We start from the raw sequence: 17,442 nt of genomic DNA on the forward strand, positions 1-17,442 counted from the left end.
AAAATTAACATTATTACCAGTTCAGCTAGCTCTCAATTAACTCAGCTTACTTAGTAACTTACCCAACAATATTTTCTGCATCATATTACTTAAATAAGTTAAATATAATTATTGATCAGGATTTAAAAGAGACAAAAACTTCCTCATATATAAGGAAATCTTGTTGAAATAGGTGACAATTCTTTTATATTTTTCACATTATGCCTTTCAACAAGGAAACACCTTACTCTAAACCCATTATGAGTAGCAAACGATTAATTATTATCTGTAGAAAGAATGGGATTAATTTTACAACCAATCAAAATAGATTTAATGGTCTTAGCTACAAGAGTAGTTATCGAGTATTATTTCCTTGTTCGCAAGTAATACCATGAGGAAAATATTATATCATAATTGGTAATTTAATATTTGTTATTCACAGCAATGAAAAATTATATGTTTTATAAACACAGAGTAATGCTTTTGTAATAATATTATCTTTTACATCATTTTGCACTTTTAGAAGATCGTGATATCTGTGATGTTTTCAATTCCACAATTGAAATTTTTTGATTGATGAGCCATAATGACATCCCTAATATTTTGGAGGCTGATTAGGATTTTTGTGGATAAGAAATATCTTCTAGAATAAACAATACTTTAAACTCTCTCCAGAAATATTTGTACCCAAGTTAAAAAATTAAACAGCTGAAATGTGAACTCAGCTAATTGATGCTGTATTGGCTATTATAGTATAAGATTTGTGACATTTTCTATGGCCAAGTCTATAATTGCAATTTTCAGTCATTTCTATTTTATTTAAACTCTATTTTGGAGTCATTTCAGTTGTTTTAAAGATATTTATTTTTCAAAAAGAGCAATACATATAAACACTAATTTTATAAAATCATGTTACCCATTTTTTTAAACAGCTCAACATTTTTAAATTTCCTACTCTTTAAACTTTAGAATTGACTTTATTTGTAAATAAACATAAATCAGATTTTAAACCTCAATCAACAACATAATTATGGTACAAGAAACACAAACAAGTTCTAATCTTCTCATTGTCTCACTCTTTTAGAAACTGGACTATTTTATAAAGGAATCAAATTGTTTAAGAATTCGCTCCCAAATTTTACTTCAGAAAAATCCAAAAATTTTCAGATGACTGCTTCTGCATTATTGCTTACTAGCATGTTGTTATAAGATTTGAGTTTTTTGTCCTGGTTTTATATAATATAAAATTATATTTTAGTATTTTAAACTATCATTGTTTATGTATAATTTATTCTCAACTTTGTAACAGTTTCATTGTTACATAATTAAAATGTCTTGCTATACATTACAGCACTGTATCATTGTAAAATTAATGTAACAAATAAATATATAATAGGTTATTTTTATTGGGATAAAACAATTTCTTTTTTTGTAATAACTCTTAAGCTAGTGCAGACTACATTGACCCACTTCATTCTTTAATCGTGTCTGAATTTCAGTACCATACTCATAATGTGGCAAAATATTTGCTGTTAACAAATACCATGAAATTTGATCATAAATAATCAACAGGCTTTTAAATTTAATATTTTATAACTTCTTAAATGTTTGTGGAATTCCATACGGGTTATGAACCACACATTCAAATGATTCAGCTACCATATACTAGATCCTGAGAAATGAGAAAATTTACTGAAGAAATTTCTTGTGGTTTCATTGTAATCACTGTTGAATTTAAGTACCAACTTTCATAATCTTTATCTTCCTTGAATATTACACTTACTTGTATATTCTTTATCGTCAATTTCTGAAAACGATTTTAGTATAACAGTTTGTTAATTCAAGTAGTAGAAGAAATTTTGAGCTGCTGCTACTAGCAGAAAGAAAAACGAAAGATTCTTTATAATCATACAATTATGTACTTTACTTCCTCTTATTATTTGTATTTTAATGATGTTTTTAAGTCAAAGTAGGTTGATGTCAACATGAATAGTGATATTTTTTAATAATAGGTCTCTTCTTTTGCAAAACATACTCACTATTCATTTGTTAAGGATCCAACAGAATCTTATTGAAATTGTGTTGTTGTCCGTCTTTATATGCGATAACTCTTGATAGAAAGGTTCTATAAAATTGAAATGTTGTACAAGGATTCTTCTTGGTCCAAGGAAGAGAGCTATTGAGTTTGGGGTCTGAAGGTCAAAGGACACTCTTTCTGTCTGTCTATAAATCTGTGTGTTATGTCTTTCATTATGTTCTATCAGGTACTCCGATTATCCATTTCATCAGTTTATTTTCTAGATAAAGCTTAGATTTACTGGTACTTTCCACTTACAAAGGAGACAGGGTTATAAGAAGTGTGTTAGTTGTCATTGTTGGTATCACTGTTGCAGCTGTGGTACCAACACAAGCAGGTGCGGGACTCCAGACATCATCTGTCCCATGAGCCCTCTGACGCCTACAAACCCCAGGACGGAATACTCTACGGAGACGTTGACGTTGCTGAGCTCAACTTGGCCGATATGAATCCCGAGGACATACGAGTACGATATATATACCTATCCTTAGTTTCAGCACCAATGCTCTCATCATTGGCCTTAGTGTAAGCGAGTGGACTGTTTTACTCAACATTGACCATTACAGGACCATGGACAATTTTCATATAAATGATGTTCCATTATCCCTTGATATGAATGTTGAGTTTAGCTCCTAAAATGTTTGTCTGAAGAGATCCAAAAAGTCAACAATGAAGAAGTTCAAAATGAATTCTTTACATCGTTTTGACATCAGAGACACTTAAACTACAAAATATGAAAATATATCAATCAATCATTTATTGTCAGAACACAAAGTGTATAACAACGTCAACAGTTAAAGGATAACAACAATCCACATTACGTATAATTATTAAATACAAATACATTTTAAAAATACATCAACCCTTTAAATAAATGTTTTTATTTACTATATTAAAGATTAAAGTCTTTGGTCATTTTGTAAGACATTGTCAAAACGGTGAATATTTTGTTCAATAAAATTAGGCCTAATTTAAAATTACAATTTAACGGTCTAGGTTTAAAATTAACTAAAAATTTATAAAATACAGAGATGCCAGAGGACCGAAACCAGGTTGAAAGTTACCCTATATATCAAAGTACTCACTTACACTATACAAGCATCTTTCAGTCAACCATAACTTAATAGCAATTTTAAACCTGTTTAGGGACATGCCTTTGACAGTTGGAGGAATTCAGCTGTGCTCGTAGGGCCCAGATACTACCCTCTCAACAAATAAACGCTATCTGTGTGGCGGGTTGCGTTTACGTGCTAGCCGCTGAGATGAAGGCGCAACAATCTCTTTAACGACTTTAAACTCACGATTTTGATTTGCAGATAAAATTGACGAATACGTTATTTTCAAAAACACGTTAAACAACACTATAACAACTGTAAAACAAGGATAAGTCCTATTATTCCTATTATTTGGTTTTCTCTTATTATTTAATTCCACCAAAATCAGCACTTTTACAAAACAGACTGATTTTAGCGAGTGTGATGAGTTATTTGGTTCAATACGATTCCTGAAAGGAGGGTTTTACCCATGAGTCACAGGAAATGTTTTCGGGACGCAGCGCATAATGCTACCCCGCCACCCCTCCCGCCTATCACCACACACTCAAGGTCACGTGCACAGCTAAGGTCCTCGAACTGTAATGCATTGAATAACTTAATGCCCTGATATATAAAGCTGTTTTGAGTGCTAGAGTAATTCTATCTTTTTGTAACAATATTTTGCCTATTCCTTGTTTCATAGCCATGAATATCAGTTATATGTTGAAAGCCATATAGTGTAATCTGGCGAACAAATATATTCTCAGGTGCACAATTGCTTATCAGATGCAGTTTTTAGACGCTGCAATAAGAGGAAGATGAACTGGAGCTAAACTCAACATTCACATTGAATCAACCGTTCGCACAAAAACTACGTTATCCCTTGGTGGTTATTTGTTACTTATAAGCTCAATACTTTACTACAATACTTTAATTCATGTAGTAGGTTATTATCTAGATTTATCTAAGAGTAAACTTAATTCTTATAATACTTTAAAAATGTAACAATACAAAATTGTGTACTGTTTACAGTTAAAATATTTTATGAAAAAAGACAGCAAATATTTTATGTCCCATTACTTCGAAGTAATGAAAATAACTGCATATATGGACATTTCGTAAAAGATAAATTACTTTGAGAAAACGATTCAATTACTTACACACAGCATTTTATAAAAGCAACAAACATTTTCATTTGATCTCAATTATTTTTTAATCAGGTCCTATAAATTGCAATACTAAGGGTAAATTCCCTTCAAATTATTATATAAAAAATTAATAACCATGTATACCCTTTAGTTTGTGCAAAACTGTGTTGTAATTTCTAGTTTGAATGACACAGATTAGTTTGTAAATTAGTTTTACAAGCTTGGCTTTTAGGCAAAAGATTTGTTAATCTTACTTAAGCTGCTTTTGGGATTCAAAACGAACTAAAGGACGGATGCATTACTGCTTCAAACTTTACATTATTTTCTAATATCAATATGCCTAAAAGTAAGTACAATTTGAACAATTACATTTCCGTGTTTTCTTGACTGTGAAACACATATGCTTGACATTGACGTGGTATGTTTTGTCTATAGGCTGAACTGAAAAGACTGTACACTCAGCTGGAGGTTCTGAAGAACAAGACCATTCGTCAGAACAACCCCCACATATCTAAGCGGAGAGGAGGACGTAAAGTGGCCCACCGCCGCTTCTCTCTGCAGGTGCGTTTTCTTCCGCTTAACTTCACCTACATTATTGTTAAACTTCACTACTGCAAATCTCAAGATGATTTGTGAAAATCCTTGTTATTGAGAGATTTAAGTGAGCAAAATTTGCATTACTGTGGTGCTAGCAATTCTCGTGCCCTTTTGTAGTCCTCCACCGCCAACTTGATCCCTTCCCCCTTCCTTCCCACACAATAAAGCTACAACAAAGTATAACTTGTAAGGTTTTTGTGGGATAGCCTCCACCATGTAAGGTTGGTGGCTTGTGCGGTTATGGTGATAATAGAGAGTGGAGTGAATTTACCACATAAAGTTAGATTATGAACCACTGTGTGTGTGTGTGTGTGTGTGTGTGTGTGTATATATATATATATATATATATATTATATATATATATATATATATATTATATATATATATATATATATATATATGCTTGGCTATAGTGTGAGAGGATTTATTAGTAGGTTTGATGGGCAAATCAAGAAACTCACATAAAGTAACACGTATTTTTATATAATTTCAAAATCTAATTTCTTTGTAATAGTTTTAAACGTTATTTAAAATCAGAAGTATCCTATTACACATAACAATTTATTATTGATCTTGAACTAAATTTAGTAATTGTTTCTAATTAAAAGTTATATTCCGATGATTCTAAGAACAAAATTTGTACTTGAATATTGTGTTTTATATTTTAATCTTTAGATATATTCTATAAACATATTAAGCATTGTATTTTTATGCTTCCTTTCCTACGGTGGGAAGGTGTTTTCTCTTTAGTCATGAATTTTGATTTTCTAATAATGCCATATCCCTTACAAAATTCTTCCATAGCAAGTTTACGTCATGAGACTTACAGGAATAACAATACTACAGGATATTTCATGTTAGTGTATTTTATCCCAAATATAAACATAATGAACAAAAACATAAACTAATGTTTTAAAATTCAGTAAAAAGAAATCTATTCCCAAAGTTTACATAATTTAATTTTGTTGTTTTTTTTTATTTTATTAAAGACGAGTTCACTTTAATTTTAAAACTTAGCTTTGTATAAAGCCAAGCATTCCCTATTAATTATTACTATGCTCTTAATGAATTATATGCAATTTGTATATTGTAGGTGCAAGTACATTTTGTGATTGATTTAGTTATAGAAGTATTAAAATAGTATAAACAGATTTAAATCAAGAATCAACTACTTGCTGTGTTCCAGCACATTAAAATATTTCTCTTTCTGTAATGGTACATACAATATGTTTGCTGTATAAAAAGAAAAACAAACGAGTAACTTTATTTAAGCTTTGACTTTCCTTCTTGGTTAAATAGTATTGAGTTATTAACCAAGGAAGCGTTGATCTATTTTAATTTGATCTCATAAATAAGTTCAATACCAACTGGATCAGTTAATGATCTATCAAATAGAATAATTATAAAATGTCATTCTAATTTTTATCTTTAATTATTGCAAAAGCAAACTTAGTAGTAATAAGGCACTAAAACAAAAAACACAATGGTACACAAGCAATACAACTAGAAATAAGTGAAACATTGTCATTGGAAGATATAACTACTGACAAATTGTCATAAGAAACCTAGTAGTACTTTCTATGTTTCTAACATATGTTCATACAATATTAGGCTTCCTTGAATTTCAAGAAGACTATTATCAATTCAATGACATTTAGTACTGATAACAAGTAATCATTTTGTTACCTAAAGTAATAGATTCAAAAGGTGATGTAAACAAAGTATCTCTAATGGCACAATTCTACACGTGGTAGATATCATATGTAACTCTATCCTTGAAATATGCAATCGAAGACTTATTATAAGTTTTAAAGGTTAGTTCCATAACACTGATATAATGATGACTTTATTGGTTGACATGTTATTTTATTTCCAAAAAGAGACATGAAATTAATATTAAAGCTTTTAATATCAAATCTCTGGTCACTGGTGGGGTTAGTTGCCTAACCTCAGAGGTTCTTGCTAGACTCAACATAAGGGTGTGCCACTCTTGCCTGCTTTGACTGGAGAGGTTGGGTTCAGAGCTAGCTTCCCCTTCTATTGAGGGGACATGACTTGAGATTAGTGCCCTAATTCTTCCTCATGGATCTTGATAGGAGGTGGCCCCTACCTCAACCTTACCCATACAGAATATCCAGTCACTCCAGATGCAGCACAAAGGTCCTTAATGGACTAAATGCAATTCCTAAGCTTCTTGTCCTAAGAGAACAAATAAAAGACATCTTGGAACCAAGTCTTTAAAAATAGTGGAAATTAAGTATGTTCCAAACGAAAAATTACATTTGTATCTAACGTTTTTTTATAGTAGTATGGGTTTTACTAGTTAAAAATATATATTAAAAAGTTTACATATAAAATTCGTAGCAGTCCACCCCAAGGTCAATATTTAATTTGTGGTTTACATTAATATTCTGCTACATTAATTACCTTAATATTACCTTTAGTAATATTAAATTATTACTGTAATAGTGTACCTCTGAAGAGAATTTCCTTCAGTATCAATTAAATTACATTAATAAACCTCTTCTTCTGTTACAATATATAAAGGCTTGGCAAGAGGCTGCCAACAAAATTCAAGGTTAATTTAAAATTACTTTTGTTTCACAAGTACATTTAATTATTATTTGACACAAAAACTTTTATTCAAATGTGTTCAACGTTTCTTACTAAATTTCAATTACAACTAAACTATAAGAACATCTTTTTATATGAACGGTTATAATTATTTGGCATTATTTATCAAATATTTTCGTAGTAAACAGTAAATATACTCCCAAATTCAAGGATTTTGTTATTAGTTTTAAAAACGTAACAAAGCTCAATTAGATGAAATTTGTACCATTAAAAGCCACATAATTACAACTTATTGACGCAGCTAAGTGGCACTCGTAAGCTAGTAAACAGTACATTTTTTGTCAGTAACACAATCAATATTCTTTAATTTGAAATAACCAAACAGCCAATGGCTTTATCTACGCTACTACCTTCCTAATAATTATGTTTACTAGTAGCTTATATATTTAAATATACAGTTGTATAATGATTAATAACTTGTTTTTGTTTTGAAACCATGCAGAATTTTATACTTTAACATGTGACATTTATATGATGTCTTCGTAATATCAAATTTTTAGCACTGTAATGTATCAAAGTAATTTACTATGCGATAGTAATTCACAAGCTGAGCAATGAAAGTAATATAGATCTTATTTTAACAGTACATTGTTACTAAGTGTGTAACTTATCAAGGCAAGAACAGATGCATCAGCTCTAAAATAATTAATGCCCTCGGACAGGCTAGGAGTGATGGTAACATCTAAGAAAATATACAGATAAGAAAATTAAAACTTTTTGTAAAAATATATCCTACTTTTAACAAATTTTTATTTTTTATTTTGTGGTCAGTACTGTACTATAATGCACAATAATCACACACAAATTTACTATCTAACTTTTACTATAAATTTAAAGACTATTATAAAACCCAACATAGTTGTCTTTTGACAGAAGTAGTCTTCTCTGATCTGTGATATTTTTTTGATCGGCAAACAAGGCAAAATCAATTGGCACAAAAATACTATGATCGGAGCAAATTACCATGGCCATAAATATACACTTTTTTACATATTTTCTTGATCGTGGCAACAAGGCAAACTCAAAATTGATGTCAGAAATATAATTCACTTGAACCAGAAATGATCATACACGTACAAAGCCTAAGGAAGTGCGTGCAATGTCGCGGATAACTGCTAGTTTACTATAATATACTTACACCAATGATATTTATAAATTTTTATTCGTCAGTTTTGCTGAAAAGCCTTTTTGTGACACTTAAGACACCTCTACTTTATTTTGTGGGCTTAGAACCACTAAATAAAATAATGAAAATAAATTTATAAAAATACTGTGAACATTGTCAAGCTGAAATAAACTGAATTAATTACTAAATAAATAGTAACACAATAACTACTGTATCTATACTTAACATACAAATTTTTTTTTTTTTTCATAATAAAATATTCATTAAAAAAGTTCAGTACATTTTTTGCAGTACCTGGAGTACATAGACTAAATTTTAGTAGAGTAATAATACAATAATAAACTAACGATTACTTATTAAAGTATTAAAAATTGATTGTTTAACTTTTTTAGTTTTACATTGCCTACTTATAAACAGTAAGCAGTCTAACTTATAACTCACTCCGATTTGCAGTGCCAGGTGTTAAATTTGCCGAAACCAAACCAGACTGCTCTAGTCCAACTATAACCAAGTTATATGGTAAGACGAGGCCATTACTCTTCTTAAACTAACATTTAATGTTCTTATTTATGCTGCAGAAAAGAGGGAGTCGAGAAAAGGTAAGTTTGCTTAATTTCCAAACAGCTATGTATGTATCTTCTCTTTTCTTATTGTTGTGATATTAATTTTGTTGTTGGTTTGTGTAGTTAGAAATGTAGCTTTTTCTTTCTGTTAGTAAATTTTTGTTTATTTTAATGCTTAATTTTGGTGTTTTAACATCTCAATGAATTTAAGTAACTAAATAATGTAAATAAGTTTATACATGTCTGATAAATTAGTTCATTGTTACATTTAAGGAACCTACATATTTTATTGTTTGTTGGAAAAAACTAATTTCAAAAACTTTTACTATGTTCTATGTGCAACATTCAGTTATAGCCAACAAGAATCTGTATTTTGTTTTGTTCATTTTGATCATAGTGCCTTGTGACATTTTTCTTTTTTAAAGTAAAAAAGTAAAAACACATCTAAATGCATATTAATTCATATTTCATACCATCTCTCTGCACAGTCTATATTCTATTATTGGTTTTACACTAGTATATTTAGAAGTGCTCAATTATTAGGCTACAAAATAAGAACAAATTAACATTACGTTATAAAGGAAAAAGCACTTTGATGCACAAGAATTATACCTTTAAAAGGAGTCATCCTATCATATTGTAGGACCCAAATTTGCAGAGTATTTTTTTTTTTATAAGTGATTGAGTGATTTTATAAATGATTGAGACTAAATTAAGTGCTCAATCATTTAAAATCATACTAGCATTACGAAATAAATGAAGAAGCACTTGAGTTATTCATTTAAAAACCCTTTGCGTGCCACGGCGACGATACATCGTCGCCAAAAACCCTCGCGAAAAGTGCCACGGCGACGATCTATCGTCGCCGACTTACTGTGCGAAAAGTGCCAGGCGACGATCCGTCGTCGCCGTCTGTTATCGTAATTTTTAACGCTTTATTTTTCATGAATTCTTTTCACAACCAATATTGTTTTATTTCTTAACTATCCTGCAATAGATAAATAATAGTTCACATAGTACTTTATATTAGTGAAGATAAAAAAAAACACAGAATAATAGAAGCAACAACAGCGGGCGGTGATTAACCGGGCGCGTAACATCGTTGGCGCGTAAACAACTCGCTACTTATAGTATGCGTAATATCTAAAATAATACGTTCGGTTACATGGTTGTGTTTACATCGTTTTGAGGTTAGGATCTCTAAAATGATTTTGTTAAAATTGATATCTCCCGTGCGTACGTGCGTGCGCGCGCGCGTGTGTGTGTGTGTGCGCGCGTGTGTGTGTGTACATATTTTTTGGGAAAATATGAAGACCATATATTAGATATACTTTAGAACCAAAGGATAAATGTAAGTAATGCATTAATTATTTTTGTTTTAGTGTTGTGTTACCGGCAGTGGCGGTTTTTCCATTTGAGCACATGAGCACGTGAGCCCCCTAGGGTAAAAATATAATTAAAATACTTTCTTATTGAATCCACAACATAAATAACATTCAGTTAATACGGAGTAAACGAATTATTAACAACAATGACGCGTTAAACTCGAAGCGAATCGAGGAGAGACGCGCGGACAGTGCATGTGCAGTGAGCTGCCTGGCATCTAAGCGGGGATAGGCGAGGGGCATGCGGGGGGAAGCGGTGGGAGGAGGGTCTCATATAACAGCGTGGGTGCACGAGCCAGTAGTGCGACGGCTAGTCGCAGCTGATGTATACATAACTTCATTTCGTTGCGTCTCTGCTGTGTGAATGTCGTAATGACCGCTGTTTGTGAATATTGTGTCTCTTTTGTGTTGTTTTTTTGTTACAGAGATTTGTATGTGAGTGTTTTGTAATATTTTATTATTCATTTGATTAATATGGCAGTGACAGTAACTGAACTTAAAGAACTTAGGTTTTCTAACTTATCTCTCGAAAGAAAGGTTGAAATTAAAGTAAGTGGAAAACCGACCCCCCAACTTAACATTGTTCACATAACCAAAGGTAAGAATAGAGACTTTAAGAGGGAATTCAATCAAAACGTATATACCAGAACCCCGTGGATTTGTGGATGTGAACAAAGCAATAGATTTTATTGCTTCCCCTGTTTACTTTTTTCGAAGCAAACTGGTGAATCTAACTGGGTAAAATATGGGGTTGCTGATCTTTCCCATTTGCAATCAAAAATCAGAAAACATGAATGTTCTCAGTCACACTTAAACTCAGTTTTGGAATTTAATATTTTGGGCAAGTTAGACATTCGACAGCAGCTAGACTGTGCTTACAGGGAAAATATTAAAAAGCACAACAAACAGGTTACTAAAAATCGTTATGTGCTTTCCAAACTAATTGATTGTATTAATTTTTGTGGGGCGTTTGAGTTAGCACTCAGAGGCCATCGTGAGCAAGATGATTCTTCAAATCCTGGCGTTTTTAGGGGACTAGTAAATTTCTCAGCAGAATTTGATGCTTCATTGAAAGAACATCTGGACAATGCAACAGTGTTTAAAGGTACATCTAAAAGTATCCAAAACGAATTGCTTGATTGCATGCTTGCCGTTTGCCAGGACAACATAAAACAAGAGATAAAAAACTACTAGGTTTTTATCGTTGATCGCTGATGAAACTACTGACATTTCATCAACATTTCAATTAGTCATAGTTTTCCGCTATGTCTTGCCTGATGGCCAACCTGTAGAACGATTTTGGCAGTTTGTTCAACCCACTGGTCACGATGCTGACTCAATAGCTAGATGTATTAAAAGTGCAATACAAAGTGTTGTAGACGATCCAAGCAAACTTATATCACAAAGCTATGATGGCGCTAGTGTAATGAGTGGACATCATGCAGGGGTACAGACTCTTGTTAAGCAAATGTATCCCCACGCATTTTATGTTCATTGCTATGCACACCAACTGAATTTGGTAGTTGGACAGGCTACAAGCCAAAACCAACAAGTGAGAATTTTTTTTTCAAATTTGAGTGATTTGACCAACTTCTTTAGCAATTCTCCACAAAGAGTTGCAGTTTTAGACACAATAGTTGGCAGAAGAATCCCTCGTGCTTCCGCAACTAGATGGAACTTCAAGAGCCGTACAGTCAACACTGTGTATGAATACAGAGAAGATTTAATTGCTTGCATGGAGGAAATAGAGGCCTCATCACATCAAGCAATCACTATCACCAAAGCAGGGGCAATCAGACGTATGTTAGAGGATCCCAACTTTATATTTTGGCTCGCAGTGTTCCATAAAATCATGCCCCATGTTGACATTTTGTATAATCAACTACAGCTTACATACTCCGATGCTGTGCGAACAAAGAAAAATGTCGAAACATTTATTGAATGCGTCGAAAAAGAAAGGCAAAACATGGATAGTGTCAAAATTGATGTTGATCAACTACCTATGCCTGTGAAAAGAGCCCGACGTGATGAAAATATTCATGTGACGAGGACAATTGCCGCAAAAGAGGTGTGTGATGTTATTTCCAATCAAATAAAAGAGAGATACTCTTTTTTGACACACCATTCAGCGGTTTCTCTGTTTGATTCAAAAAAGTTCACGCACTATGAGAAAACGTTTCCCATTCAACTTTTGGAAGAAACAGTGCAGGTGTATTCATTTTTAGACAAAGAACGATTGAAAACAGAACTTTCAGTGATCTACAAACGAAAAGATTTTCAAGTCATGAACGGGACTGTGCCGTTGTTACAGTTCGTTATTGAGAATGGCTTACAGACTTCATTTTCAGAAACTCACAAACTTTTGACCATTGTTTCTACCATCCCTATGACTACTGCGGAAGCGGAACGGTGCTTTTCGACCTTAAAACGCATCAAGACATTTTTGAGAAGTACCATGGGGCAAGAAAGACTAACAGCATTGGCTATGTTGTCTGTGGAAAAGGATATGATCAGGAGTATACCTAACTTTAATGAGCGTGTAATCGATGTTTTTGCTAGGCAAAAAGAAAGAAGGATGGACTTCAACTTTAAAAACTGTACATGAACTAATCATCTTACAAAGAGTGTTTTTGGAGAAAAACTGTGTATAAAATGCTAAACTATGATTTCATGAAACATTTATTTAATTTTCAATTAGCCTATTTAACCTATTTTCAAAGTTACTTATAACCTTACATTTTTCTTTGTATCAAGAAAAATAAGATTGTATTCACATTATCTTTCTTTTATTTCCATGTTCATAAACATTTTGTTAGCCAATAAATCAGTTATATTTGCTAATTACTTTCTGGGCTATAATCAATTATTAAAATGCAAGTAGTCAAATATCGTTGCAAATTTTAAGGGATTTCTTTTTACGAATTATTCATTCCACAGCACGAAATAACTCACAGTCTTGTACACCTTTTACAAACAAATCAATTTGGTGCTATAAAAAGCCTAAAAGGACTGAAATATTTTGTTTACTATTATATTGAGACGATAACTATGTTGGCAACGTAAGTTAATTATCTAATCCTACTGTTATTTTCTTGTGTGCACCCCCGTGACCACTTATCAGGAGCCGCCACTGTGTATGACCACTGCTGGTTCGAGTGAATTATTTTTCTGACGCCAATGTTGGATTGCCTTGTTACCGCCATCAACAAAATACGTCAGAAAATGTTTTATGGCCATTGTAATTTGCTTAGTTCTTAGTACTTTTTGTTCAAATAAATTTTGTCTCGTTTTCCATATGAAAAATATATAAATATATCACGGATCACAAAAGCCTTCTTTCAGATGATGATCATTATTAAATGGAAACATCGTATCACAACAAGGAAATGAAGAATATCGACTATCGGAATAATATTGTTAGTGTTGGTAACGGTTTTACGTGGCGGTTCATCTTTATTAATTCTTAGTCTGTATACCATATCTTGTGATGTTTGCGAAGTTTGCCTTAATTATTCACTAAAACTAATATATTTTGCTTTGGTTGAACCACGGTTAAGGCATGATCTTCTGTGGATGTAGACACTTGGACTTATGTCAGCCCCTTAGTATCATTTACAAACGGGTTTCGTCACACAAAAGCGAATATTGCGTATTGTAGCTGGCATAAGTGAAACACGGTCTTGGTAGACATGCCTTTGAGGAGGATATAGCTTTTCTGAACTGTAGATTTACGTGACTGTTATACTCTTAGTGTAGTAACGTAATTAGTAGTTAGTTAGTTAATTATATGCCCATGTAGTGCTAGCCACTATATGCGAGTTCGTATGGGTGGAAGTCAATTACACTTCTCCAATGTTTTTGAGCTAGTTTTCTTTCAGAAACACCCAGTTTACCTTACAATTTATGATTGGCCCGTCTGTAAAACAACCGTTGTAGAATCTTTCTGGTCTGACTTTTTCCTCAGTTTTTCATGAGAAATGGTTATAGTATTTTTTAACGACCATCTGTCAATTTTAACTCATCTTATTTCTCTCTCAAGTATTATGTTGTTTTTTTATATATATATTTTTAGTAGTTTACCTTTGTATACTTGTTAAAAAACTGCTAAAGACAAATAGTATGATTTGTATTTGTACTAGTAATCTTTCATCTTGGACTAGATCTACTGTAAAATTTATTAATTGATCCCGTCTTTTGTAGTATAAAATGGCGACTAGAAGTAAGTCAGCTGCTTATACTACAAAGAGCCTAATACAGCGAAAGATATGTTTGATATAAGCACGGATCACTCGCGTTATAAGGTACACTGTTAGCAATGTATCTAATACAATGCTCTGTGTATTTGGAGAAATGTGTATTATTTATAGACACAATAAAGCTTAAATACATTCTGAGTAGCGTAGGAGAACATGTTATTACGCGATCCTAATCGATATTATATGTGCAGTTAGCTGGAAATAATAGAATATTCTGTATACTGTGCAACTCAAACCACCTGTCTTATTCCTTATAAGTATGACCGAATTACTAATAGCTCATTTAAAAATATTTAAATATTCCGATCAATAATTCGAGTATGGTTATTTTTCTTTTACTGCATGACTTGATGTAAAAAATCACATCTTCTTAGCAGTCTTTGTGCCAAGAAAATTATACTACAAAAATTAATTTTCCTTATAAAATTTTAAAATTTATACGAAACTTTTAGCCAATGATAACAACACTTCGGTTATAGTTAAACAACCAGTTATTAGCAATATCATTTATAAACCTTAAAACAATTCTTGACAGAATCATGTTTTCATAGTAAAACTTTTGAAACAAAAATAAAAAAATCTAAAATTATTAAATAAACCAATTATTTCCCGAAAAGAAGATAATCAAAGTATTGCACAGCAATGAAAATGTTTAAGAAATTACACCATTCTGTGATTTAATCAAACTTTGATATTAATATTGTTTATTATAACAGAATTTCAGATAATTAAACAAACATGGGACTGAAGATGTTAGCGATGTTGTGTTATATTCACGTGACAGAACCGCCGCCCTGGATGAATCGATTGCGAGCCTAGTGATCGTGCACAATGCATCCGATGTTGTACGCACTTTACGGAGCCACTTTATTGCGAACCTAGTGATCGTGGATTGTAATGACTTCATCATTGTACTCAGGTGACAGAGCCACCCTCAATAACTTGATTACGAGCCTAATAATCGTGTATGACACATACCATGTTGTGACTTCGTCGTTGTGTTGAGGTGACTGAGTTACCCTCAACAACTTGATTGCGAGCCTAATAATTGTGTATGACGCATACCATGTTGTGACTTCGTCGTTGTGTTGAGGTGACAGAGCCGCCCTCAACAACTTGATTGCGAACCTAATAATCGTGTTCACGCATACCATGTTGTGACTTCGTCGTTGTGTTGAGGTGACAGAGCCACCCTCAAAAATTTTATTACGAGCCTAATAATCGTGTATGACGCATACCATGTTGTGACTTCGTCGTTGTGTTGAGGTGACAGAGTTACCCTCAACAACTTGATTGCGAGCCTAATAATTGTGTATGACGCTTACTATGTTGTGACTTCGTCGTTGTGTTAAGGTGACAGAGCCACCCTCAACAACTTGATTACGAGCCTAATAATCGTGTATGACGCATACCATGTTGTGACTTCGTCGTTGTGTTGAGGTGACAGAGCCGCCCTCAACAACTTGATTGCGAACCTAATAATCGTGTTCACGCATACCATGTTGTGACTTCGTCGTTGTGTTGAGGTGACAGAGCCACCCTCAACAATTTTATTACGAGCCTAATAATCGTGTATGACGCATACCATGTTGTGACTTCGTCGTTGTGTTGAGGTGACAGAGTTACCCTCAACAACTTGATTGCGAGCCTAATAATTGTGTATGACGCTTACTATGTTGTGACTTCGTCGTTGTGTTAAGGTGACAGAGCCACCCTCAACAACTTGATTACGAGCCTAATAATCGTGTATGACGCATACCATGTTGTGACTTCGTCGTTGTGTTGAGGTGACAGAGTTACCCTCAACAACTTGATTGCGAGCCTAATAATTGTGTATGACGAATACCATGTTGTGACTTCGTCGTTGTGTTGAGGTGACAGAGCCACCCTCAACAACTTGATTACGAGCCTAATAATCGTGTATGACGCATACCATGTTGTGACTTCATCGTTGTACTCAGGTGACAGAGCCACCCTCAACAACGTGATTGAGAGCCTTATAATCGTGTATGACGCATACCATGTTGTGACTTCATCGTTGTACTCAGGTGACAGAGCCACCCACAAAAACTTGATTGCGAGCCTAATAATCGTGTATGACGCATACCATGTTGTGACTTCATCGTTGTGTTGAGGTGACAGAGCCACCCTCAACAACTTGATTACGAGCCTAATAATCGTGTAAAGTCAGTTCAGCAAAGATGTTTTGTGTTGTAACGCTTTGTTCAATGTGACAAAAGGACTAGACTTTTAAGTTAGGTTAAACGTTGTTACTAGTGCTATAAATTCTGCATTATACAACATTATATATAGGAAGGACAGCATAAGCAATATATGCAATCTATTGATTTGTTAGATATGATCTACAGTAAAAAATTAATTGCTTAGATATCGGAAGTTATAAAACGGCCAGTATAAACATTCATGGATGTCAGTGTTCTGTATTATTGGATAGAAATAAAAATATCATATTTATCGTACGGATGAGCGAATGTTTTGGACAGCCGTTCCGTTCCCTTAACGGCCGTTTAAGCTAATCGCATGTAAATACACGTGCGGTCCTGGCATTGTTAATTGTTATCGGGCCATTCCGCGGCTCAGCCCCTATCATATTATGATGGGTTGTGCGATAATGCAGGACTT

At 33.1% G+C, this 17,442-nt stretch overlaps 1 protein-coding gene across 1 annotated transcript in view; it reads left to right on the plus strand.

Moving 5' to 3' along the window:
- LOC124372861 (probable G-protein coupled receptor 158) overlaps window positions 1-17,442 on the plus strand; it is a 72,254-nt gene that overhangs the window by 26,338 nt on the left and 28,474 nt on the right. Inside the window, exons 10-12 of the mRNA XM_046831273.1 lie at window positions 2,373-2,522; window positions 4,674-4,799; window positions 9,174-9,194. Coding sequence (XP_046687229.1) covers window positions 2,373-2,522; window positions 4,674-4,799; window positions 9,174-9,194 — 297 coding nt within the window. The remainder of the gene's footprint in view (window positions 1-2,372; window positions 2,523-4,673; window positions 4,800-9,173; window positions 9,195-17,442) is intronic.

Source organism: Homalodisca vitripennis, unplaced genomic scaffold (genome assembly GCF_021130785.1).
Source record: "Homalodisca vitripennis isolate AUS2020 unplaced genomic scaffold, UT_GWSS_2.1 ScUCBcl_4206;HRSCAF=10251, whole genome shotgun sequence".
In the NCBI taxonomy this organism is placed as follows: domain Eukaryota; kingdom Metazoa; phylum Arthropoda; class Insecta; order Hemiptera; family Cicadellidae; genus Homalodisca; species Homalodisca vitripennis.